This window comes from Lissotriton vulgaris, unplaced genomic scaffold (genome assembly GCF_964263255.1).
Source record: "Lissotriton vulgaris unplaced genomic scaffold, aLisVul1.2 SCAFFOLD_787, whole genome shotgun sequence".
NCBI lineage: Eukaryota > Metazoa > Chordata > Amphibia > Caudata > Salamandridae > Lissotriton > Lissotriton vulgaris.
In genome coordinates this window covers 403,851-428,936 of record NW_028255626.1, presented here as the reverse complement: position 1 = coordinate 428,936, position 25,086 = coordinate 403,851, and the positions used below count along the sequence as shown (strand labels likewise).

General features: G+C 46.7%; 1 protein-coding gene across 1 annotated transcript in view; it reads left to right on the top strand.

The window, feature by feature from the left end:
* LOC147659051 (NACHT, LRR and PYD domains-containing protein 12-like) overlaps positions 1 to 25,086 on the top strand; it is a 487,072-nt gene that overhangs the window by 330,836 nt on the left and 131,150 nt on the right. The window contains exon 14 of the mRNA XM_086952007.1: positions 13,417 to 13,587. Within this exon, the coding sequence (XP_086808133.1) occupies positions 13,417 to 13,587 (171 nt within the window). The remainder of the gene's footprint in view (positions 1 to 13,416; positions 13,588 to 25,086) is intronic.

Genomic DNA, 25,086 nt, shown 5'->3' with positions numbered 1-25,086 from the left:
CGCCTGCACATGAATTGGCTGTAATGCCATTTGTTCCCACTCAGTGGAGATGATTCTCCACCTCCGCCTGCCCATTAATTGATAGAAGTGCCATTTATTTCCACTCAGTGGAGATGCTCCTTCACCTCCGCCTGCACATTTATTGGCAGAAGTGCAACTTTATTTCTACTTAGTGGAGATGCTGCTTCACCTCTGCCTCCACATTGAATGGCAGAAGTGCCACTTTATTTCCACTCAATGGAGATGCTGCTCCACCTCCGCCTGCCCATTAATTAACACAAGTGCCATTTTTTTCCACTCAGTGTTGATCCGCTCCAACTCCTCCTGCCCATTAATTGGCAGAAGTGCCATTTGTTTCCACTCAGTGGAGGTGCTGCTCCACCTCCCTCTGCACATTAATTTGGCAGAAGTGCCATTTATTTCCAATCAGTGGAGATGCTGCTCCACCTCCGCCTGCACAATAATTGGCAAAAATGCCATTTGTTTCCATTCATTGTAGATGCTGCTCCACCTCCGTCTGCATATTAATTGGCTATAATGGCTTTTTTTTCCACTCAGTGGAGATGCTGCTCCAACTCCGTATGAACAGTATTGGCAGAAGTGCCATTTGTTTCCACTTAGTGGAAATGCTGCTCCCCCTGCACATTATTTGGCCGAAGTGCCATTTGTTTCCATTCAGTGTAGATGCTGCTCCACATGCACATTATTTGGCAGAAGTGCTATTTGTTTCCACTCAATGGAGATGCTGCTCCACCTCCGTCTGCACATTAGTTGGCTATAATGGCGTTTGTTTCCACTCAGTGGAGATGCTGCTCCACCTCCGTCTGAACATTATTGGCAGAAGTGCCATTTGTTTCCACTCAGTGGAGATGCTGCTCCACCTGCACATTATTTGGCAGAAGTGCTATTTGTTTCCACTTAGTGGAGATGCTGCTCCACCTCCGCCTGCTCATTTAATGGCAGAAGTGCCATTTGCTTCCACTCAGTGGAGAAGATGTTCCTGCTCCGCCTGCACAATTTTTTGCAGAAGTGCCAATTTTTTTCCACTCAGTGGAGATGCTGCTCGACCTTCACCTGTACATTATTTGGCAGAAGTGCCATTTGTTTCCACTTAGTTGAAATGCTGCTTCATCTCCGCCTGCACATTAATTGGCTGTAATGCAATTTGTTTCCACTCAGTGGACAAGCTGCTCCACCTCTGCCTGCACATTAATTGGCAGAAATACCACTTGTTTCCAGTCAGTGGTGATGTTGTTCCACCTCCGCCTGCACATTAATTGGCTGTAATGCCATTTGTTCCCACTCAGTGAAGATGATTCTCCACCTCCGCCTGCCAATTAATTGATAGAAGTGTCATTTATTTCCACTCAGTGGAGATGCTCCTTCACCTCCGCCTGCACATTTATTGGCAGAAGTGCCATTTGTTTCCACTCGGAGGAGATGCTGCTCCACCTCCGCCTGTACATTGAATGGCAGAAGTGCAACTTTTTTTCCACTCAGTGGAAATGCTGCTTCACCTCTGCCTCCACATTGAATGGCAGAAGTGCCACTTTATTTCCACTCAATGGAGATGCTGCTCCACCTCCGCCTGCCCATTAATTGACACAAGTGCCATTTTTTTCCACTCAGTGTTGATCCGCTTCAACTCCTCCTTGCCATTAATTGGCAGAAGTGCCATTTATTTCCAATCAGTGGAGATGCTGCTCCACCTCTGCCTGCACAATAATTGGCAGAAATGCCATTTATTTCCAATCAGTGTAGATGCTGCTCCACCTCCGTCTGCACATTAATTGGCTATAATGGCTTTTTTTTCCACTCAGTGGAGATGCTGCTCCACCTCCGTATGAACAGTATTGGCAGAAGTGCCATTTGTTTCCACTCAGTGGAGATGATGCTCCACCTGCACATTATTTGGCAGAAGTGCCATTTGTTTCCACTTAGTGGAAATGCTGCTCCACCTGCACATTATTTGGCAGAAGTGCCATTTGTTTCCACTTAGTGGAAATGTTGCTCCACCTGCACATTATTTGGCAGAAGTGCCATTTGTTTCCACTTAGTGGAAATGCTGCTCCACCTGCACATTATTTGGCCGAAGTGCCATTTGTTTCCATTTATTGTAGATGCTGCTCCACCTCCGCCTGCACAATAATTGGCAGAAATGCCATTTATTTCCACTCAGTGGAGATGCTGCTCCACCTCTGTCTGCACATTAATTGGCAGAAGAGCCATTTATTTCCAATCAGTGGAGATGCTGCTCCACCTCCGCCTGCACAATAATTGGCAGAAATGCCATTTATTTCCAATCAGTGTAGATGCTGCTCCACCTCCGTCTGCACATTAATTGGCTATAATGCCATTTATTTCCAATCAGTGGAGATGCTGCTCCACCTCCGCCTGCACAATAATTGGCCGAAGTGCCATTTGTTTCCACTCAGTGGAGATGCTGCTCCACCTCCATCTGCACATTAATTGGCTATAATGGCGTTTGTTTCCACTCCGTGGAGTTGCTGCTCCACCTCTGCCTGCACATTAATTGGCAGAAATACCATTTGTTCCCAGTCAGTTGAGATGTTGCTCCACCTCCGCCTGCCCAATAATTGGCAGAAATGCCATTTGTTTCCACTCAGTGTAGATGCTGCTCCACCTCCATCTGCACATTAATTGGCAGGAGTGCCATTTATTTCCACTCAGTGGAGACGCTGCTCCACCTCCGCCTGCACATTAATTGGCTATAATGGCATTTGTTTCCACTCAGTGGAGATGCTGCTCCACCTCCGTCTTAACATTATTGGCAGAAGTGCCATTTGATTCCACTCAGTGGAGATGCTGCTCCACATGCACATTATTTGGCAGAAGTGCCATTTGTTTCCACTCAGTGGAGATGCTGCTCCACCTTCACCTGTACATTATTTGGCAGAAGTGCCATTTCTTTCCACTTAATGGAAATGCTGCTTCATCTCCGCCTGCATATTAATTGGCAGAAATGCCATTTGTTTCCACTCCGTGGAGATGCTGCTTCACTCCACCTGCACATTAATTGGCTGTAATGCAATTTGTTTCCACTCAGTGGACATGCTGCTCCACCTCTGCCTGCACATTAATTCGCAGAAATACCACTTGTTTCCAGTCAGTGGTGATGTTTTTCCACCTCCGCCTGCACATTAATTGATAGAAGTGCCATTTATTTCCACTCAGTGGAGATGCTCCTTCACCTCCGCCTGCACATTTATTGGCAGAAGTGCCATTTGTTTCCACTCGGAGGAGATGCTGCTCCACCTCCGCCTGTACATTGAATGGCAGAAGTGCAACTTTATTTCCACTCAGTGGAGATGCTGCTTCACCTCTGCCTCCACATTAATTGGCAGAAGTGCCATTTGTTTCCACTCAGTGGAGATTCTGCTCCACCTCCGCCTGCACAATAATTGGCAGAAATGCCATTTGTTTCCATTTAGTGTAGATGCTGCTCCACCTCCGTCTGCACATTAATTGGCTATAATGGCGTTTTTTTCCACTCAGTGGAGATGCTGCTCCACCTCCGTCTGAACATTATTGGCAGAAGTGCCATTTGTTTCCACTCAGTGGAGATGCTGCTCCACCTGCACATTATTTGGCAGAAGTGCCATTTGTTTCCACTCAGTGGAGATGCTGCTCCACCTGCACATTATTTGGCCGAAGTGCCATTTGTTTCCACTCAGTGGAGATGCTGCTCCACCTGCACATTATTTGGCCCAAGTGCCATTTGTTTCCACTCAGTGGAGATGCTGCTCCACCTCAGCCTGCACATTAATTGACAGAAATGCCATTTATTTCAACTCAGTGGAGATGCTGCTCCACCTCCATCTGCACATTAATTGGCTATAATGGCGTTTGTTTCCACTCAGTGGAGATGCTGCTCCACCTCCGTCTGAACATTATTGGCAGAAGTGCCATTTGTTTCCACTCAGTGGAAATGCTGCTCCACCTCCGCCTGCACATTAATTGGCAGAAATGCCATTTGTTTCCACTCTGTGGAGATGCAGCTCCACTCCGCCAGCACATTAATTGGCTGGAATGCAATTTCTTTCCACTCAGTGGACATGCTGCTCCACCTCTGCCTGCACATTAATTGGAAGAAATACAATTTGTTGCCAGTCAGTGGAGATGTTGCTCCACCTCCGCCTGCACATTAATTGGCTGTAATGCCATTTGTTCCCTCTCAGTGGGGATGATTCTCCACCTCCGCCTGCCCATTAATTGATAGAAGTGCCATTTGTTTCCACTCAGTGGAGATGCTCCTTCACCTCCGCCTGCACATTTATTGGCAGAAGTGTCATTTGTTTCCACTCAGTGGAGATGCTGCTTCACCTCCTCCTCCACTTTGAATGGCAGAGTGCCACTTTATTTCCACTCAGTGGAGATGCTGCTCCAACTCCGCCTGCCCATTAAATGACACAAGTGCCATTTGTTTCCACTCAGTGTTGATAGGCTTCAACTCCTCCTGCCCATTAATTGGCAGAAGTGCCATTTGTTTCCACTCAGTGGAGATGCTGCTCCACCTCCACCTGCACATTAATTGGCAGGAGTGCCATTTATTTCCACTCAGTGGAGACGCTGCTCCACCTCCGCCTGCACATTAATTGGCTATAATGTCATTTGTTTCCACTCAGTGGAGATGCTGCTCCACCTCCGTCTTAACATTATTGGCAGAAGTGCCATTTGTTTCCACTCAGTGGACATGCTGCTCCACCTGCACGTTATTTGGCAGAAGTGCTATTTGTTTCCACTTAGTGGAGATACTGCTACACCTCCGCCTGCACATTTAATGGCAGAAGTGCCATTTGCTTCCACTCAGTGGAGAAGCTGTTCCTGCTCCGCCTGCACAAATATTTGCAGTAGTGCCATTTTATTTCCATTTAGTGGAGATGCTGCTCCACCTCCGCCTGCACATTTATTGGCAGAAGGGCCATTTGTTTCCACTCAGTGGAGATGCTGCTCCACCTCCGTCTAAACATTATTGGCAGAAGTGCCATTTGTTTCCACTCAGTGGAGATGCTGCTCCACCTCCGTCTGAACTTTATTGCCAGAAGTGCCATTTGTTTCCACTCAGCACATTATTTGGCAGAAGTGCTATTTGTTTCCACTTAGGGGAGATGCTGCTCCACCTCCATCTGCCCATTAATTGACAGAAGTGCCATTTGTTTCCACTCAGTGGAGATGCTGCTCCACCTCCGTCTGCACATTAATTGGCTATAATGGCGTTTGTTTCCACTCAGTGGAGATGCTACTCCACCTCCGTCAGAACATTATTGGCAGAAGTGCCATTTGTTTCCGCTCAGGTGAGATGCTGCTCCACCTGCACATTATTTGGCAGAAGTGCTATTTGTTTCCACTTAGTGGAGATGCTGCTCCACCTCCGCCTGCACATTTAATGGCAGAAGTGCCATTTGCTTCCACTCAGTGGAGAAGCTGTTCCTGCTCCGCCTGCACAATTTTTTGCAGTAGTGCCATTTTATTTCCACTTAGTGGAGATGCTGCTCCACCTCCGTCTGCACATGTATTGGCAGAAGTGCCATTTGCTTCCACTCAGTGGAGAAGATGTTCCTGCTCCGCCTGCACAATTATTTGCGGAAGTGCCATTTTTTTCCACTCAGTGGAGATGCTGCTCCACCTTCACCTGCACATTGTTTGGCAGAAGTTCAATTTTTTTCCACTTAGCGGAAATGCTGCTTCACCTCCGCCTGCACATTAATTGGCAGAAATGCCATTTGTTTCCTCTCCGTGCAGATGCTATTCCACTCCGCCTGCACATTAATTGGCTGTAATGCAATTTGTTTCCACTCAGTGGACATGCTGCTCCACCTCTGCCTGCACATTATTGGCAGAAATACCATTTGTTTCCAGTCAGTGGAGATGTTGCTCCACCTCCGCCTGCACATTAATTGGCAGTAATGCCATTTGTTCCCACTCAGTGGAGATGCTGCTCCACCTCCGCCTGCCCATTAATTGACACAAGGGCTATTCGTTTCCACTCAGTATTGATCCGCTCCAACTCCTCCTGCCCAATAATTGGCAGAAGTGCCATTTGTTTCCACTCAGTGGAGATGCTGCTCCACCTCTGTCTGCACATTAATTTGGCAGAAGTGCCATTTATTTCCACTCAGTGGAGATTCTGCTCCACTTCCGCCTGCACAATATTTGTCAGAAATGCCATTTGTTTCCACTCAGTGGAGATGCTGCTCCACCTCCGCCTGCACATTTATTGGCAGAAGTGCCATTTGTTTCCACTCAGTGGATATGCTGCTTCACCTCTGCCTCCACATTGAATGACAGGTGTGCAATTTTTTTTCGACTCAGTGGAGATGGTGCTCAACCTCCGCCTGCCCAATAATTGGCAGAAGTGCCATTTGTTTCCACTAAGTGGACATGCTGGTCCGCCTCTGCCTGCACATTAATTGATAGAAGAACCATTTGTTTCCACTCAGTGTTGATCCGCTCCAACTCCTCCTGCCAATTAATTGGCAGGAGTGCCATTTGTTTCCACTCAGTGGACATGCTGCTCCACCTCTGCCTGCACATTAATTGATAGAAGTGCCATTTGTTTCCACTCAGTGGAGATGCTCCTTCACCTCCGCCTGCACATTTATTGGCAGAAGTGCCATTTGTTTCCACTCAGTGGAGATGCTGCTTTACCTCTGCCTCCACATTGAATGGCAGAAGTGCCATTTTATTTCCACTCAGTGGGGATGCTGCTCCACCTCCACCTGCCCATTAATTGACACACGTGCATTTGTTTCCACACAGTGGAGATGCTGCTACCTCCGCCTACACATTCATTGGCTGCAATGCCATTTGTTTTCACTCAGTGGAGATGCTGCTCCACCTCCACCTGCACATTACTTGGCTGTAATGCCATTCGTTTCCACTCCATGGAGATGCTGCTCCATCTCCGCCTGTGCATTACTTTCTCTGTAGGGACATTTGTTTCCACTTAGTGGAGGTGCTGCTCCACCTCCACTGGTACATTAATTGGCAGAAGTGCTATTTGTTTCCACTCAGTGGAGATGCGGCTCCACCTCCACATTATTTGGCTGTAATGTATTTTGTTTCCACTTAGTGGAGATGCTGTTCCTCCTCAACCTGCACATTAATTGGCAGAAGTGCCATTTGTTTCCACTCAGTGGAGATGCAGCTCCACCTCCGTCTGAACATTATTGGCAGAAGTGCCATTTGTTTCCACTCAGTGTTGATCCGCTCCAACTCCTCCTGCCCATTACTTGGCAGAAGTGCCATTTTTTTCCACTCAGTGGAGATGCTGCTCCAACTCCTCCTGCCCATTAATTGGCAGAAGTGCCATTTGTTTCCACTCAGTGGAGATGCTGCTCCACCTCCGTCTGAACATTATTGGCAGAAGTGCCATTTGTTTCCACTCAGTGGAGATGCTGCTCCACCTGCACATTATTTGGCAGAAGTGCTATTTGTTTCCACTTGGGGAGATGCTGCTTCAACTCCGTCTGCACATTAATTGGCAGAAGTGTCATTTGTTTCCACTCAATGGAGATGCTGCTCCACCTCCGTCTGAACATTATTGGCAGAAGTGCCATTTGATTCCACTCAGCACATTATTTGGCAGAAGTGCTATTTGTTTCCACTTATTGGAGATGCTGCTCCACCTCCGTCTGCACATTAATTGGCAGAAGTGCTATTTGTTTCCACTTGGGGAGATGCTGCTTCACCTCCGTCTGCACATTAATTGGCTATAATGGCATTTGTTTCCACTCAGTGGAGATGCTGCTCCAACTCCGTCTGAACATTATTCGCAGAAGTGCCATTTTATTTCTGCTTAGTGGAGATGCTCCTTCACCTCCGCCTGCACATTTAATAGCAGAAGTGCCATTTGCTTCCACTCAGTGGAGAAGCTGTTCCTGCTCTGCATGCACAAATATTTGCAGTAGTGCCATTTTATTTCCACTTAGTGGAGATGCTGTTCCACCTCCTAGTGCACATTTAATTGCAGAAGTGTCATTATATTTCCACTCAGTGGAGATGCAGCTACACCTTCCCATTAATTGACACAAGTGCATTTGTTTCCACACAGTGGAGATGATGCTACCTCCACCTACACATTCATTGGCTGTAATGCCATTTGTTTCCACTCAGTGGAGATGCTGCTCCACCTCCACCGGTACATTAATTGGCAGAAGTGACTTTTGTTTCTACTCAGTGGAGATACTGCTCCACCTCAATCTGCACATTGAATGACAGAAGTGCCATTTTATTTCCACTCAGTGGAGATGCTGCTCCACCTCCGCCTGCCCATTGATTGGCAAAAATGCCATTTGTTTCCACTCAGTGGAGATGCTGCTCCACCTCCGCCTGCACATTAATTGGCTGTAATGCAATTTGTTTCCATTTAGTGTAGATGCTGCTCCACCACCGCCTGCTCATTAATTGGCTGTAATGCAATTTGTTTCCACTCAGTGGAGATGCTGCTCCACCTCCGCCTGCCCATTAATTGATAGAACTGCCATTTTATTTCCACTCAGTGGAGATGCTGCTCCACCTCAGCCTGCACATTAATTGACAGAAATGCCATTTATTTCAACTCAGTGGAGATGCTGCTCCACCTCCATCTGCACATTAATTGGCTATAATGGCGTTTGTTTCCACTCAGTGGAGATGCTGCTCCACCTCCGTCTTAACATTATTGGCAGAAGTGCCATTTGTTTCCACTCAGTGGAAATGCTGCTCCACCTCCGCCTGCACATTAATTGGCAGAAATGCCATTTGTTTCCACTCTGTGGACATGCTGCTCCACCTCTGCCTGCACATTAATTGGCAGAAATACAATTTGTTGCCAGTCAGTGGAGATGTTGCTCCACCTCCGCCTGCACATTAATTGGCTGTAATGCCATTTGTTCCCTCTCAGTGGGGATGCTGCTCCATCTCTGCCTGCCCAATAATTGGCAGAAATGCCTTTTGTTTCCACTCAGTGGAGATGCTGCTTCACGTCCAACTGCCCATTAATTGGTTGTAATGCCATTTGTTTCCACTCAGTGGCATTACTGCTCCACCTCAGAAACTGTGTGGGCCTGCCTGGAGCCCAACCTGCATCAATGTTTAGGTGTTATATCATAACCAGCAAGATTTAGTAGATGATAATATTGGGTCAGCCATCACAGCACTTCCAACTAGTATAACGTTTAGGGCGACATTGCTATTACCTGTGGCTGGCTAAGATGGTATTGCTCCCGGGATTGCTTTAATTCTTCACCACGCTGCCACTGGTGGTGCCTCGCTAGGTTTACCGGGACCTGGAATGGCTAGTTTTGAACCTGATTTGGGGGACATGCAGGCATAAGGTTGCTCTAACAACATTGCTGAACCCTGTGGTGGAGGATGGGCTGGCGGCTCCTGACCTTGAGCCATATTACTTGGCTGCTCAACTGAAGTGGTTAACTCCTTAACGGCGGCGCAAATTCCACCGCGGTTTTGGAGTTCTAATCAGTGGGTGCTGACGCGTCAGGCAACGGCCATGCGCAGCACTAGCCAGGTAGTCCTTGTTACGCCCGTTGGCCGATGAGCGCACTGAAAGTGTTAAACAAGTGGGTTTACTGTAGGATGAATCCACACTAAGGTGTCATTGGCTCTCCGCCTGACTTGTGCTATTTAATTGCAGGTTCTCTTGGTTCCCCGGCGGAGACTACCTGTGGCCTCTCAGGAGCTCCTAGTGATACTGCAGTGCTGGTGATGTTCCCTACAGCAAACCCATATCCAAGTGCCCTTTTCGGCCATTCTTCCTCTAAAGTAGATAAAGATAATGCGTTGTGTATGAGGTTTGGCAGTGATAGAAGGGTGGGCTGACTACATGGTTAATCATTAGGGGTGGGCGTGGTTCGCGTAATCGCGATACGCAAATCTTCGCAAAACTGTAAAAAAATCTCTGCGAACATGCAGAAATTCCGCAAACACGCGGAATTGCTTGTTAGAGCTGCTTTTTTACTGTTCACAATGGGTGTTTGCTTGCTCAGGGAAAAATATCTCGCGAACATGCACCTAGAGAACGCGAACAAGCAAAACATTTTGTGAAGTCGCAGAATGCAGCATTTAGGGCAATTTTGAGTTCTCAGCGGAAAGCGAAATTACTCAAATTCCGCAAATTCCGCAAGCGGAACGGAATTTACTGCCCAGGCCTATTAATCGTGTAATGGATTTGTACCGGAATGGAGTATTTTTCATGTTTGAGCACCTTTCTGAAGAATTGGAATTCTTGGTGGCTGATTCTGGATGCACAGGGCACTGGTCGCCACAATTAGGAATCATTGGGGTAATGGAGGCACTGAGTCTATCACACACCAAGTGGGCCAGCTACTCTGTACAACGACAGATTGTGTAAAAGCTGTCACTAGCCTATATTGTGTGATTGGCACTAACGTTCTTACTTCCCTTGCTGATCTGAAAGGGAAATGGGAGACAGACCTAGAACTCCAGATAGAATATATACCCTCTTTCTCTTGAAATTCCAGGTTCAAATTAATTAAATTTTACATAAACTTAGACTTTTCTTTACACCAGTCAAGATCAATAAGTTCTATGCAACTGCTGCTGTGAAATGTCTGAGATTTGGGGAGTTGGGGGCAGATATGTTCAATACGGTATAGTCCTGCCCGTCCTTAGCGGGGTTCTGGAAGGGAGTAATGAACTGTAATAATGAAATTACTTCACAGGCGATCCCTTGTACACCCTCGGTCTTCCTCCTTGGGGGATACCCTTGGCCCAAAAAGAGCAAAACCACCACCAGATTTATCATTGGCATTGGATCTCTCAAAATGAGAATTGGCAATGCACTGAACATCTGCGTGTGGGCCTTTGAGTGACTGGATGGTAAGAAGAACGGGTCAAATGGGCAGGTTTGTAGAGTGTTGTGTTTTTTCAGGAGCTTAAGAGAGGATGGGGAATGACTGAACTGCTTAAAGCATGGTAACACCTTGTGATTTGCTTGTTGGCCCTAGGCGTTGACACCTGCATAATATCTTCGTACAAGAGTCATCACACACGCCATCTTCCTATCCAACAATGGCTAATACAAGAAACAAGGGGCAAAACCCTAGTTACTTTCAATATAAATACAGCACCTCTTGCTAGTGTTAACTAGAGGGAACTGAGACTTCCAGGCCAACAACCTGACCAAAGACACTGAGGCTCCTGCGTGCAGAAGCTCCAGCTGACAGTGTTCTAACACATCCCTTGCGTGGTGTCCAGCCCAAGACTGGGATGTTCTCCCACACTCTCTTGCTTCAGGTAATGGGGTTAGACTAAACTTATAGGGATTCTTGGCTTTACACCTACTCCCATGCTAGGTACACTTAGGTACATCTAGATGGGCATCATAGTCTTTCTTTTATCCTGCATTTTATATTCATATATGTATGTGTGATAATTGCAAGATGGTAGAACTATACTATCCTTTTAAATTCACTGTACTGCTAATCATATATATCTGCTACTGTCTAACGGTTGTTGCAGCACATCTATTTTACACTAGAAGAACAACTGTGCAATTATTCTTATTGTAACCCGCCCAACAGTTTTTTTTGTGTAACTCTCTGAGACTGAATAAGTGAGCACGAGTGACTGAGCGAAAGGTAGAACATTGTTCCCACGATTCTGCAGGATCAGGGTTGTCATGTTCTATGGTTGCCAGAAACTATTCTCTCCCCATTAAGTGAAGAGTCTAGTGGCACTGTGAGCTAGCTAATGCAAACAGGCTAACATGCTCGGTGGGGGTGCTCAAAACCAGTCCGCCACCAAACCTAATTTTATGTTATCCAAACGTGCAGATTCTGTATAGGAATATATAGGAACTACACAACAACTCCTGCGCTGCGGAGCACTCCACATCTACCTGATGTAGGCCATGGGTGAGTTAAGCAAACAACTGCAGAACTTTCAAAAGTTGACTGAGCCTGTAGGCCTCACTCCAGTGACGTAGGATTAAAAGGTCCTGTTTACTACTACTAATCAGTACACTGAATGCTGCCACCACCCCACTCGTGCTGCTTAACTCCTGGTGAAGGCTTTAGCCTTCCATTCTGTGAGGGTAGCAATTTGGATGCCCCTCCTGGTCCAACAAGACCACCAGTCATGAGACTGCACTGTATGTTTACAGAGCACAATGAGGCGAACAGAGACCATTCCCAAATAAAGCATCTTCAGGCAACGTGGGAGAACAGTGACGCTTGATGCCACCACAGGGGGATCCTCAAAGATAACACTGTATGTACTTACTCCATCAGGATCAAAGGCTGCTGAACATATGTTACACAAGTACCTATTACCTTCCAACACAGATGCCAGACTAAAAGTGACTACACTTCATGAAATATAGCGACAGGCCTAATGTGTGTACAGGAGCTGCCCATGATTGTAGCTGCAGATATGTACATATCACCCACATACATGTGATTAACATTACTGATGAAATGTGATCACCTTTAATCTTTCTTAGCCCCTCCCACCAAGGGAGATGTATGACTGAGTTCCTGCTTCCATCCTTCACTCACCGCTCTCACACATGGCAATCTTGGGCAGTCACAGTCTGTGGAATTTGAAACTACAATTGTGTTCACCCACACACAGGACTTTACAGTGACACATTAATATGCCCTCCCACATATGACGTAGAGCTGGGCACAGGGGTTGAGCCCATGGTTGACCTTGTGTTTCTAGCAGCGTCGATAGCCATGTGCTGTTCCAAGCTCTGGGATAAGAAACCCTTTATTTATTGATTTTTGTCATGTGTCTTGTGGTTCGTTATGTTTACGTGTCTCTGGGTAGGCTGCCCTCTGTGAGACCCTGTGTGTGTACACCAGTCATTCGTACTGTACCTGGGTGGGCTGCCCTCTGTGACCCAGTACTATAACACCAAGCATCCGTACTCTACCTGGGTGGGCTGCCCTGTGAGACCCAGTACTATAACACCAAGCATCCATACTGTACCTGGGTGGGCTGCCCTCTGAGACCCAGTACTATAACACCAAGCATCCATACTGGACCTGGATGGGCCGCCCTCTGAGATCCAGTACTATAACAGCAAGCATCTGTACTGTACCTGGGTGGGCTGCCCTCTGAGACCCAGTACTATAACACCAAGCATCCGTACTGTACCCAGGGGTGTAACAAGGAGGATGTCTTTGCAATGGACCTGATTCACTTACTATTCTCTCTACTAGAGGAGAAAGCTTTACAGCCCCTGACAGACCAGCCACGTGACAGTGGGAGGAGTTAAAATGTTTCTTGTGCACCTCAGATCTGAGAGTGCTGGGCCATGACAGCTGCTGTTGTGGTTATTTTTATCTTGTTTTGAATACTTTAAGTAATACATCCTTAGAATTGTTAATGTTTTAATCATCTCTCTTTCTCTTTCTTGTGCCTTCTTAGCCTCTATTACTGTGGGTTAACCAGTGCTTCCTGTGCACCTCTGGCTGCTGCCCTTCGCTCCAACCGCTCTTTTCTGGAACTGATCTTGAATAGGAATGAACTGGGTGACGCTGGTGCGACCCGGATCCGTGACACCCTGAAGCACACAGACACCCGGCTGCAGAGGATCGAGTAAGAAACAGGGGGGGGATTTTCTGTAACATCTGCATTTTCTGATTTCCTCTATATTTATCGACTATGAGCACAGACTCTGCCCTCCACATGTTTGTCTTGCATGAGGATTTGTAGCACCAGAAACCCAAGAATGAAACAGACTAATGTCCCCATAGGATGCATGTCTGAGTCATTCCTTGATGATGCTTTGATCCTTGACAGGCACATCCTATCAGTGATTCCTTAGGGACCGGCTCTCTGCTCTTCAGTGACACCAAAGGGGTCTATCCTGGTACAGAGGCTTCTCAAGATTCCCTTTTCGCTCTCGATCGCGGAACTTTCCCTTCTCATTTGGGTTTACTCTCAACCAGACACTTCGATTGAGGTCTCTACAAAGCCATTCTTTCATACTTGTCCCCAGTTCTCTGTCAATACAGCTGTCTTCCATCACCCAGCACTATGTTCCTAGGAATCCCCTTTTCAATTAAAACAATTTCTCAGAAATGATACGAGCACTTCGGAAGTCCCCTTCCCTACAGACATTCTCACAAAGTACTTTGTGTGATAGTTCACTAATATCATTGAATACTTTGCATGGAGAGAAAATTCTCGCAGGCCCTAAAAATGGTTTCTATTTCCCATACTTGACTGGGTATTGTCACGTGGTTCAGTAGTGGTTGTATGACATCTTGTCCACTTCAGGATTTGCGAGTGTGTATCAATTGATCACTTCCTCGTCCAGGTAAAATAAAGAGTATAAATCAAAACAAACCACTTTTATGTAGTGTAAAACCTGCTAGGGTTACTTTGCAACAAAATGGATGTGGGATGTGGGATGTTGGATGTGGGATGTTGGATGTGGGATGTGGGATGTTGGATGTGGGATGTTGGATGTGGGATGTTGGATGTTGGATGTGGGATGTGGGATGTGGGATGTGGGATGTGGGATGTTGGATGTGGGATGTGGGATGTGGGATGTTGGATGTGGGATGTGGGATGTGGGATATTGGATGTGGGATGTTGGATGTTGGATGTGGGATGTGGGATTTAGGATGTGGGATGTGGGATGTAGGATGTACGATGCGGGATGTGGGATGTTGGATGTGGGATGTGGGATGTTGGATTTGGGATGATGGATGTGGGATGTTGGATGTTGGATGTCGGATGTGGAATGTGGAATGTGGAATCTAGGATGTGGGATGTGGGATGTGGGATGTGGGATGTGGGATGTGAAATGTGGGATGTGGGATGTGGGATGTTGGGATGTTGGGATGTTGGGATGTTGGATGTTGGTTGTGGTCCTACCTGGACCTTGCAGCAGATTCTTGGCTCTTGTCTTGTGATTGCTGCATCCATGAACGTGAACAAAAGGCATCTAGCAGGGGGTGGTGCACATGCAGTTGGGTGAGAGGGCCCCCACTCTGGGGCCTGCATGGGTCAGTACACTCTCTGTTCCCCGTGAAGGTCGGTGCTCAGGGCTCTCATCAGTGACATCAGACTAGGAGCATCAGCATTCACGTGAGTGTGCTTCTTGGCTCGTGTTCACTCGGCCTCAGTCAGTGGTTGTCAGCCATCTTGTCTGAAATGGACGTCTCCCCCTGCACATGTCCTTTGTTATCATTTCGGCATCACACAGTCAAGCAGCGCTGTATTCCTGAACACTACATACAAGTGTCCAGTAAAGTTACAATTTAGAAGAAGCTTTCAATGACCGCTGCTCCATATGAACACAAACATGTTTGACACTGAGATTTGAGGCTACGAAGGATGCTTAGAACATCTCTGTAGTACCGAGGGGGGCAGCAGATGAGTCTGCAGTCCTGGCTGGAGTTCAGACACTGATAATATTATAGATGTGCCTCCAGCTGGGGGGGTTGGGCAACACTTAGGAGCCCTGACGACCTTCAGAGAGTTTTTAGTGTAAAGGAGTTAGGTCCTTGGGCTGTGGGAAAGGCTGGACCTTATATATACGTTTTTCACACAAAATGCCACCCCACTTTTTTTTGGTTAGCTCTTAGTTATAAGCAACACATCAACCTTAGTTAGATATGTTAGGTATATTTATTTTTACCTTTTCTTTCAAATCTTTTTTCGAAAAATTCTTAGATTACATGTCAGAGAGAGAACACAACAAATATAACATATATGTACATCAACTTAAACACAACATTTACCAAGAAAAGAAAACATCATTACATCAAAATACATTCACTATACACAACAAAGCATCTATATCTAATTCAGACTGTTCCAAAAGGCAAGTCACAATTTCTAGCCTCATTAACCATCAGTGATTCGGAATAGCAGGAACAGTAGTAGACAAAGTCACAGTTAAAAAGGAGATATCACGACACATTAATTCTACGAGTCAGTGATTATTGGTATTGTTAAGTTTTTATCTCCTTTCTTGCCGACGCGTTTCGAACTCCATACAGCAGTTATGGGTTCTCCTCAGGGCCTTGTCACTTCTATCTGCATGTGTGTAAGGGAAAAAAAGAACACTGTTTCAGTGTCGATTCCCAGGGCCTCATTTTATTATTCCGCTTCTAATCTCCTACATTTAAAGTCCATGTTACCTTAATTGTAGCCGTGGTTATCCTATGTCTGCTTCTGGGTCTTTTGAGCTGCAGTCTAAAGGACATTAAAAAATCCCATTTAGAGCCAAACTCAATACTCGCCCTACAGTCACTTCTTGCAAAAACACTGCAGAACGTACCTTAAACTGTCTTTTAGGTCCGTGTATGGGCGTCTCCCTATGGCACGGTGATGCTTTTTGACCTGGGGGAGGACAAGGAGGGGGTTACTACTACTGGGCTCATGTCACATCTCAGCCATGTAAGGTGGATTGTTGTAACATTCCTACCTCGTTTGGTGCACCGCGGGCTTCGGGGGCGACTCACTCCATGATCAACTTTTTGCACACGGTCCTGCGGACTCTGGTTGAGTGTACCGCGTAATTACTCTCGTGTTGTCCTCCGGTATCATACACTGTTTGAAAGATAGACCGGAGTGCGTATTAGTTCCCCATTACATGGACCAGTCCTACGTGCACAGGCTCAAACCCTCTTACGGCTCACCTTGCTCTGTACAGCTTGCTTTCACTAATGCTTCGTTCACTGTGGAGGGCGGCGGCCAGGTTGCCTGGTTACTTATGATGGTCTCATGACCGTAGGATTTCTGGGATTTGTAGTTTATTAGTTGAGAGTACGCGAATACCTGTGGACTAGCCCTACACGTTTCGGCAACATAGCTGTTCCACTTGGCCTCCCCAATACTGTACCCTTCAGTCAAGGGGGACTATCAAACCCCCGTGGAGCCCCACACAATTCTTCCACTACAATCTAGACACCTCAGAGAGAGTGTTTAATCCGTTTTGCGTACTATTAAATTTCAGAATCAGGTATGCCTCTTTTCTAAGGAGTGTGTCTTCAATGTCAATCGGACCTTTGTTACCTGTTGGCACAATTGTGCACAATACAGTCCATTTAAAGTCCATTTCACTGTGGTTAGAATCCAAGAAATGTTGGACCATTGGAGCGCTCACGACCCTCTTTTTGATTCTTGACCTATGCTGGGTGATCCGGCTGTTGACCTGTTGTGTCGTTTTACCTATGTACATCTTCTGGCAGGCACAAATGATAGCATAGACCACGTTTCGTGTCTTGCAATTCGAGAAACTGGTGTTTTTGCATTTTACTCCCCTGTGTTCAAACTCAGACCCTTCAATTGTGGAATCACACGATATGCAATTTCCACACTTGTGGTGCCCTTCAATTGGCTTCATGCCCTATATTGAGAGTAGATCACTTTTTGGCTTGGGAGTTAGTACATCCGCTCTAATTACACTTTGGCCGATGCTCTTATTTTTCTTGTAGGTGAACAACGGTCGCGGAAACGAGCATTCAAGTTCCTCTAACAGGTGCCAGTTTTTCAAGACCATTTGTCTTACTCTGTGTGTGTCTGGTCCAAAAGTTGTCACACATACTAACCTGTCCATGTCTTGTTTCACCTTTCTCTCAAGTAAGCACTCCCGAGGGGTTTGGTGTGCCCTCTTCTTAGTATTACTTAGCAGTTTTTTGGGATACCCTCGATTCTTCATCTCTTCGCAAAACCTGGTTGCGTGTTTCTCATATTCAGTTACCTCCGAACAATTCCTTCGAATCCGAAGCAATTGCCCGTACGGCAGGTTATCCCTCAGGCTTCTCGGGTGTGCACTTCGATGGTGAAGGATCGTATTTTTGTCCGTCTTTTTTCGAAAAAGGGAAGACTTCAACTCCCCATCCGTGCACTTTATTTCAAGGTCTAGAAATGTCATCTTCTCATTACTGGACTCCAATGAGAACTTGATGTCACGGTGCCTGCTATTGACCCACAAATGGAAGTCCACCAACTCCGTGTGGCTCCCCTGCCACAGGAGCCACACGTCGTCGATGTATCTCAACCATTGTTTAATGTGTTTGCTGAAGGGATTGTTGGAGTAGATAAATCTATTCTCATACTCCGCCATGTAGAGTATGGCCATCTCCGGCGCATACGGACAGCCCATGGCCGTACCTTTGATCTGCATGTAAAATCGGTCATTAAACCTGAAGTAGTTCTTTTTTAGCGTTATTTCAGCTAATTGCAGGATAAACGAGGTGGGGACCTGATGGCGCCTATCCCTCTTCTCAAGGTATAGTTCCAGTACTTCTAGTGCCTCATCTTGAGGAATTTGGGTGTACAAGGACGTGACGTCCATTGTCACCATCAATTCCGTCATTGGGTCAAATTGCATTCCCTCAATTTTTAGTAGGAAGTCGGTGGTGTCCTTCAAATATGATTTTACACCACCCACAAAGGGCTTCAGAAAGAAGTCAATATATTTCGAAAGTGACTCCAAACAAGACTCACACCCGGAGACGATTGGTCGTCCTGGGGGCTCCTCCGGGTTCTTGTGGATTTTAGGTAAAAAATATAAAATGGGCGTTCTTGGAAATTTCTTTATCAAGAACTCACTTTCTTTCTGCCCCACAAATCCATCCTCCACACCACTCTTTATTATTTCACAGATTTGTCCCTGAATGGCCCGGACTGGGTCCTCAGGGAGTTCTCTGTACCACTCGACATTATTCACCTGTGTAGCCCCTTCCTTGAGATATTTATCCTTAGACCAGATAACCACTGCTCCGCCTTTATCCGCGGGCTTGATGACGACCGACGGGTCATCTTTAAGACTTTTGATGGCTGTACGTTGGCCTTTAGTGATGTTTGGTTTGACATATTTTTTGCTCTTCTCTAATTTATTAATTGATGATAGCATGATCTGTTCAAACGCCACAACCTGCTTGGGGATATTTTGGTAAGGAATGAAGGTAGATTTATTCCTCAGACCTGTTACTTCCGCGTCAAGAACAGGTGGTTTGTTTGCAAAAAAGGCTCGTAGGTGAATTTTTCTGCCGAAGGCAATGGTTTCTAGTTTGAGTCTCGTAAAGTCAGTTCGCTGGCTGGGAACAAATTTCAAACCTACGTTGAGGACAGATTCCTCGTCCCTAGTCAGTACTTTCGTGGAAAGGTTCACTATTGTCGATGGTGTGGGTGCTAGGATTTGTAAAAGTTTCTCCGAGTGCGCATTTCCCACTGGGGTTTGAACCGGGTTTTGGCCTGTTGGCCTTTCTCTAAAAAAGGCCCCTTCTTGTTTGGATTATTCCCTCTTTCCTCTGGTCCTGATGAGTTTGAGGAGGAGGATGTGTCAGAGAAGGGTTTAAATCGGTTTCTCGATCGTCCCTGAAAGTTGTATAGGGCTCCACGTGACTCTGTCTGAGTGTAATAATCCTCCTTGAGGAATGGGTAGGCCCTTTCTAGTGTGAAAGCTTTTGAGTCCCTCTCGTATTGTGCAGATTTAGAATTGATGGTAATGTCTCTAAAGGTTTGGATGTCTTTTTCAATTTTTTCAAGCAGTGTCTTTGCATCAGTGACCGCCGGGCTTTCCTGAAGACTCTTTGTGAGAACCTTAATTTCTTCTAGTTCCTTGACACAAAGTCTCTGGGCTGTTTCAATGGTATGGACCATCAGGTCCTGGCTACATTTGGTGTTTATACAACTAAAACCTTGTTTGTATTCGCTATCCTCCGTAAATATCACAGGGACGTTTTTAACCTGAAGACCCCATGGGATGGTCCCACCCCTGAGGTGTTTCAGGAGAAAGTGTCCGTGGAGCTCTGTCCGGATATGTTTTTTCTTAAGTCTAATAAGTTTATCCGACTCGTTCTGTTGTTGAGCGGAGGTGCTCAGAATGATGTTATCAAAAGCGGATGAGGCACATAGGTTCTGAATGTGTGCTTCCGAGAAGGACAAAGTGTCTTTCTCTGCCATTAGCTCGGGAGGACCTCAGGATCCCCCCGCGATTATTATGATAAGTAGTTAGGGCTCAACTTACAATGCCCGTGTTCTACTCTCGCGAGTATGCACCCGCCCTCAACTTTTTAGTGTAAAGGAGTTTGGTCCTTGGGCTGTGGGAAAGGCTGGACCTTATATATACGTTTTTCACACAAAATGCCACCCCACTTTTTTTTGGTTAGCTCTTAGTTATAAGCAACACATCAACCTTAGTTAGATATGTTAGGTATATTTATTTTTACCTTTTCTTTCAAATCTTTTTTCGAAAAATTCTTAGATTACATGTCAGAGAGAGAACACAACAAATATAACATATATGTACATCAACTTAAACACAACATTTACCAAGAAAAGAAAACATCATTACATCAAAATACATTCACTATACACAACAAAGCATCTATATCTAATTCAGACTGTTCCAAAAGGCAAGTCACAATTTCTAGCCTCATTAACCATCAGTAATTCGGAATATCAGGAACAGTAGTAGACAAAGTCACAGTTAAAAAGGAGATATCACGACACATTAATTCTACGAGTCAGTTATTATTGGTATTGTTAAGTTTTTATCTCCTTTCTTGCCGACGCGTTTCGAACTCCATACAGCAGTTATGGGTTCTCCTCAGGGCCTTGTCACTTCTATCTGCATGTGTGTAAGGGAAAAAAAGAACACTGTTTCAGTACTCGCCCTACGGTCACTTCTTGAGTTTGGCTCTAAATGGGATTTTTTAATGTCCTTTAGACTGCAGCTCAAAAGACCCAGAACCAGACATAGGATAACCACGGCTACAATTAAGGTAACATGGACTTTAAATATAGGAGATTAGAAGCGGAATAATAAAATGAGGCCCTGGGAATCGACACTGAAACAGTGTTCTTTTTTTCCCTTACACACATGCACATGCAGATGTAATCTAAGAATTTTTCGAAAAAAGATTTGAAAGAAAAGGTAAAAATAAATATACCTAACATATCTAACTAAGGTTGATGTGTTGCTTATAACTAAGAGCTAACCAAAAAAAAGTGGGGTGGCATTTTGTGTGAAAAACGACCCTCAGAGAGTGGCATGTATAGACGGTCTCATCCTCATAGTCTGGACAAATCTTTCACCTCTGTGTGGATCGTATAGAAGACATTTTACCCACAAGTAGCAAGATTTTAGCAATTCCAAAGTATTTTCATTTTTCGCTGAGTTTATTGGTTTTAAAATGGTTTCATGACCTAGTCCTGCTGTGCCTAGGACTATGATGCGTGTTGATGAATTTTGATTTTATAGTTTTTTGTTAAATTAAATGCATGTTTGATTATTTACACTATGTACTCTGGCTGTGTTTTATGGATTTGATCTCAAATAAACATTGTTATAATACTAAGATATCCAAAGACTAGACATTTGTTGCAGGTAATTCTCAAGAAAGGTGGCAAAAACCACTGTGGTTGTAACACACTCTAGGGATCTCCAAGGCTGTCCTTAGGGACTGACTGCCCCAGGGGGGGATACACGAATAGTACACGATGGAGTGAGAACAACAGGGAGTGTAGCACTGCTGAAAAGATTCCCAGTTCAGAGTATGGGTGTGATAGATGCTGATTAAAAATCTGGAGGTCTGAGCAGCAGCAAGTATATCTAATATCCTTGTTATAATCCCAAAAGTTGGCTATTGATAGCCACAAGACACAGATTGAGAAATTGAAGACGAGGGGAAGAGAGATGGTTGGAGCATTGCAGACAGGTCAGGAACCAAAATCAAACCAAGAAAGTGACCCACTGTTGGAAATGGGATCCTCGGCTAGCCAAGGCTCGGGCCAAAACCAGTCAGAGACCACCACTCTTACATCAGGGCAAGGGAATCACACGCCAAGATAACCCCTGCTCACCCCCTTGGTAACGTGACACGAGCAGTAAGGCTAAACTCGGAGGCAATGTGAGTTAAGCGTTTGCGCGTGCACCCAGCAACAACACCCAAGGCCCACCACAAAGGAAACTCCACTCAAGGTTATGTATGAAAATAGCCTTTGTATTGTAGCAAACACATTAGATAACAATGTGCCAACAGGCACGGGCAGAATTTACAGGGGATATGTACAGGACAGGGCCCCGTGGACCACTGTCAGGAAAAGGCACTTTTAGTCCTAGAATACTTGTAGGAATTAGCACTCTGTAGGAATAATAATTACTGTAGCACAAAATAGGAAATAGAGCACACAACCAGTAATCACTGGTAAGAGGTAAGTACCACCTACGCAACCCTAACCACCTTAGGAGAATTTTATGCAGGGAACCAACCCAGGACCTCACTAGCAACACCTGCACTAGGAAGAACAACCACCTAAGTATCACTATACATTTAGAGGTGTAGGCATGAAAACAAAACACATGATGCATAAACATACATTCAGCGGTGAAGAGAAAATCACATGACACATTAAAAACACATTCAAAGGTGCAGCAAAGAACAATTGCGCAGAAATCACATAGGCATAAACTCATAAACTGTCCCCAGGCCAACTGGCTTCTCTGGGGCTAGGACGCCCTGTGTCCCAAATGTCAGGGGGGCCTAAACGAAGCAGCTGCCCACTACGTGCTGGGCAGCTGTAGGGATGATGTGGCCAACACGGTGGAGCCTCGTAGGCCCTGGCCAAAAGCAATCTTGTCCCTGTGAGCCTCGTAGGGCTTGACAACAACTGTGGGGCAAGTGGGAGTGGCCCTGTGCCTTCCGGGGCCGCTCTACTACGACAGAAGAATGCCCACGGAAGTCGGAGTCCCTCTCGGGGGACTCGAGAATAATTGTGGCACTCAAGAGCCTCTCAGGGCTCGTAGAACAAATATGCCGCCTTGAGCATCTCAGCTCGAACACCAAAATGCCCCTTGAGCCTTGCGGGCTCTAAACACCAATGCCCTCTTGCAGGTGGAGCCTTGGGGGCTCTAAAACAGAAAGGCCCCTGGGATTGTATGCTCTATAATGGGCAAATGTCCCCAATGATGTTGGAGGGGCCCACTGTCACCTGGGGCTGCTCTATGCAACCAGAAACTGCCCCCAAGATCAGCTCACAACACTGGGGGGGTGGGCACAGGCAATGTGCCCCGACGCCCCCCTCTCCCCCGTGCAGATGCACACTCACCGGGTCTTTCCTGCGGCGGCGGCAGAAGAGCTCCCACTCCTCGGGGCTCTCTCCCTCCGCTATCCTCGCTCGCTCCCCAGGGCTCTCTCTCACTTCTGGGAGCCCGGGGGGGGGGGACGCTGGCTTCTCTGTTGCTTCCTCACAGGGCAGGAGTGTGGGGTGGTCTCCCGTCCGCTTCCTGCCGGGCCCACAGAACTTCCGGGTCATGCTGTTTCCTGGGTGCGCGTGGGGAAGCCCTCGAGGTCAGACCAATCCCTGCGCGGCCCCAGGATGATGCGGCGGGAACCCTGACCAATCACAGCGAGGCACAGTGCTGTATCTTCACGGGCTCAACACGGGGTGGGCATCCATTCTAATAATAAAATAGAGGAAAAATATGCGACGTGGGCAGCCGCTTGGGAGGTTTTAAATATCCAAAGCGGCCAAACCTGCAGGGTGGACTCCTGCGAGGGTAACAAGAAAGCGCTCCCAAGCGCTTAGTAGCAAAAAAAAGTGCTCCCAGGCGCTAGTGCAAAATAAAGCGCTCTCAAGCGCTAGGGGCCAAATAAAGCGCTCCCAGGCGCTAGTGCAAAATAAAGCGCTCTAAAGCGCTATTGCCAAATAAAGCGCTCCCAGGCGCTAGTGGCCCAAAAGTCTAGCAACAAAGTCCTTCAGGAGGTGGGGGGGGGGGCAAGGCTGGGCCCAGGATCCAGCTCACAGGTTCCTCCTAGGCAGGAAGGAAATCCCCCAGTGGCGGTTCTCCTGGCGCCCAGCAGCAGCAGCCCCCCTCAGGAAAGGATTCAAGGAGAGAACCTCTTGTAAGAGGTCACAGCCTCTTTTTATACACTTAATCCCTTTGTCTCAGGGTGCAGGGTGGGGGAAAAACCAGTTGCAGCTGGTTTTGGAGCACTCTGTTTTCCTCAGCTACCCTTTCCTTTCACTGGCCAGGCTAGGGACATTAGACGCACCACAGGGGGCCGAGCCAACATTGTGTGGGGAAAGCCCAGCCCTATTCAGGTCCCAGGTGTGCTCCTCCCTCACATCACTCACGCTAATCTCAACATTCACCACCGTGGCAGACCCATCATGACTCATGGAGCCAGGCCACCAGCCAGCTCCAGCCAATCACAAGCCAGACACAAATTACACAAACATGCCAACTTCTAGAAGTGGCACTTCCTCACTAGACACAATCATGCCGCACACATCATCGCACAGCATTCAATCACATGAGTCCGCACATACCAAACTCAAGCCTGCACTCCCCAAACATCAGGAACTAACATGGACACATACATTCCCCATGCATTCATATGGGAGGGCAGGCCAACCTCACTACATGCACTCAGAGTACGCACGCACTTTCAACTGGGACACAGTGAAATTGCGCAGAAGCCAAAAATCACTACCACTAGGTCACCATTAAAAGCAAAACTTTCAGGGGTGAACCTGCCAGAGGGGCCAAGTCCAACACCCACTAATTCCCAAATTGTGTATATCCGTGATCAGGGAGAGGAAAACCTGGCTTCTGACCAATGACGTGGGGAGCATGGTCATCAAACTCTACACCGCAATGGATATTGGCATCACTCTTAATGATAGCGGGAACATAGTCATCGCTCTCGGCCCAAGACATCAGGCTTATCCTACAGCCACGTAACACTGCATTAGAGAGTGTGGGCCCCGTCTGAGCAGCAGTCTGAGTGTTACCAACTCCCTCAGGCATGAAGCTACTGATGCGACTCTCCAACCACCCACCGTCCAATAGCATTTGTTTTCCAAGGAAGTCCACTCCTAATCGAGGATCAAGGGCTGCTCGCCTGGCTCCAGACTGATAGCCATAAAAAGTCTGTGTTTCTCCAGTGGCCTCATCCCTCTGCGAGGATCAAGGGCTGCTCGCCTGGCTCCAGACTGATAGCCATAAAAAGTCTGTGTTTCTCCGGTGTCCTCATCCTTCTGCGAGGATCCAGGGCTGCTCGCCTGGCTCCAGACTGATCATCATTAAAAGTCTGTGTTTCTCCGGTGGCCTCATCCTTCTGC